Below are 2,110 nucleotides of genomic sequence, written 5' to 3'. Positions count from 1 at the left end.
CTCACCCAGCAGCAGCAGCAGCATGTCATCCCACTGGACGTGGCCCTCCAGGGTCAGGTGCGTCAAAGTCTTCTTACCAACGAAAGCCAGACAGAAATCCCGGTAAGCGCTATCAGGGGTGACATTTCTAATCCTAGGAAGAAACAGAAGAGATTCCATCCTGCGTGTTTAATCCTCATTGTTTAGAGGCATGTGTCAACGCAAGGCCACATTACGTTTCAGACCTAGAAATCAAGTTCACACTTTAGTTGTCTCAATCTTTTACCCAGGGGCAGTAGTAACAAGCCATATCCCATTTCAAAAGAGTGCTGTTCCTTCGGTTGGGGGGAAAGGCAATATGGGAAAAAAGGCAACATGTCATCTGCCCTGCTCCAAAGGCAAACACATTCATGAACACATGGGGACATCTCATGACAAAATGTCCCGCTGAACAGTTTAGACTCCCACTGCTAACAAGATAAGTGGAAGTCTCTTGTCAACCAATCTGTACTGAAGAGGGGAAAACCACAAAGATGATGCTTCCAGCTTGACTGAGCCAGTGAAGAGGAACAAAAGACCAATGTGGCTAAGTTGTGTTTAGTCTCTTTGTCTCCTTGAGCATTTCACAGCACAATTTAAGGAGTCCAGGAAGACTGCAAGGCTTTATTGGACAAAAGAATTGTCTGGCTCTAGTTTTGGTTCTTTATTACACTTTCTAGTTTCTATCAGCCCCCGCCTGTGCCTTCCTGTAATTTTCTGAGACAGTCTCACTGTCACCTTGGATACAGTGCTGTAGCATCCTAGCTCAGAGCAACCTCAAACTCCTGGGCTCAACAGATCCTCTTGCCCCAGCCTCCTGAGTATCTGGGACTACTGGCACCTACTACCATGCCCAGCTAGTTCTTCTATTATTTATAGAGATGGCATCTTGCTCAGGCTGGTCTCCAACTCCTGAGCTCAAGGGATCCTCCTGCCTTGGCCTCCCAGAGTGCTGGGATTACAGGTGTGAGCCACCATGCCTAGCCTTTTCGTAAACTCAGGAGACTCCAAAGATGGTGGCTGAGGGATCCCCATCTGCTTGGGTTTCATGTGGTATGATCTCCTGTCCTTGGATGTAGATGGGACCTATGACCTCCTTCCAACCAAACAGGGCAAAGTGATGGGATGTATGTGATCAGGGGGTTACATTGCATAATATGATAGCACCATCTTACTGGATTCCTCCACCCCCCAAATCTAGCTTAGAAGATGTCGTACCCTGAACTGCTCATCGGAGATGCCTCACAGAAGAGCTGGGCACTACCCATGGCCTGTCAGCCAGCAAGGATTGTCCTTGCTGTCCAACAGCCACATGAACTTGGAGGCAGAGCCATGCCCAGTCCTGCTTTACCAATAGGACCACAGCCCAGCCTGTGTCTTTTCTGCAATCCGGTAAGAGTTTCTAGGAGAACACATCCAGTTTCCTGACCTACAGAAACTGGTGTTAAATGTGTATTGTTTGAAGCCGCTGTGCTTGGGATGACACATTCTACAGCAGTGGACCACACTACCACCACCTACTATGTGTCTCTGACCTTGTCTCCTTGCGCAAAGTAATGGTCACTTTAAATGCCAGGTCTCCATGTCACTATCATTCCTTGTGCAGACCTAAAGTTGTCATTCTCATAGTCAAACATCTCAACAGTGTTAAACAGGTACAGGCACTGTTCTGAGTTCTCCCTGATTATAATTCACAACAATTTTGTTCAGAGTGTAAACATAGGAATCAGCCTAGGATAAAGTGTTTATGCTGCTACATCCTAGCTATTTTGATTCTAAGCAAGTTAAAATACTTTCTAGGATAAGTTTGCAAACTTAATTGTCAGACATGACATGACAGCTCTTATGGCCTTTCCAGACAAAGTTCCAAAATTGCTTTGAAGGATGGACCAGGCACTGAGGTGAGTACGTAGCTTCCCAGGGGGAGTCTTTCAAGGTGACCATAGTGATATTCAGCCACCAGGGATGTAGTGTGTTTCTGGGATGAGTTCATGAACTTGTCTGACCTCATATTGAATACAATCACCATGTGTACCATCGATCCTAAGAACATACTCCTGCTTGGCACCTGTAGCTCAGTGGTTAGGGCACC

The 2,110-nt window shown here is 46.5% G+C and overlaps 1 protein-coding gene across 1 annotated transcript in view; it reads right to left on the bottom strand.

Annotated features, from left to right (window-relative positions):
- LOC100943520 (NACHT, LRR and PYD domains-containing protein 7) overlaps positions 1-2,110 on the bottom strand; it is a 23,604-nt gene that overhangs the window by 8,625 nt on the left and 12,869 nt on the right. The window contains exon 6 of the mRNA XM_012813437.1: positions 6-133. Within this exon, the coding sequence (XP_012668891.1) occupies positions 6-133 (128 nt within the window). The remainder of the gene's footprint in view (positions 1-5; positions 134-2,110) is intronic.

This window comes from Otolemur garnettii, unplaced genomic scaffold, assembly GCF_000181295.1.
Source record: "Otolemur garnettii isolate 467f Iridium unplaced genomic scaffold, OtoGar3 scaffold00264, whole genome shotgun sequence".
Taxonomy (NCBI): domain Eukaryota; kingdom Metazoa; phylum Chordata; class Mammalia; order Primates; family Galagidae; genus Otolemur; species Otolemur garnettii.
The sequence above is the reverse complement of the archived record's forward strand: the minus strand, read 5'-3'. Positions and strand labels throughout refer to the sequence as shown.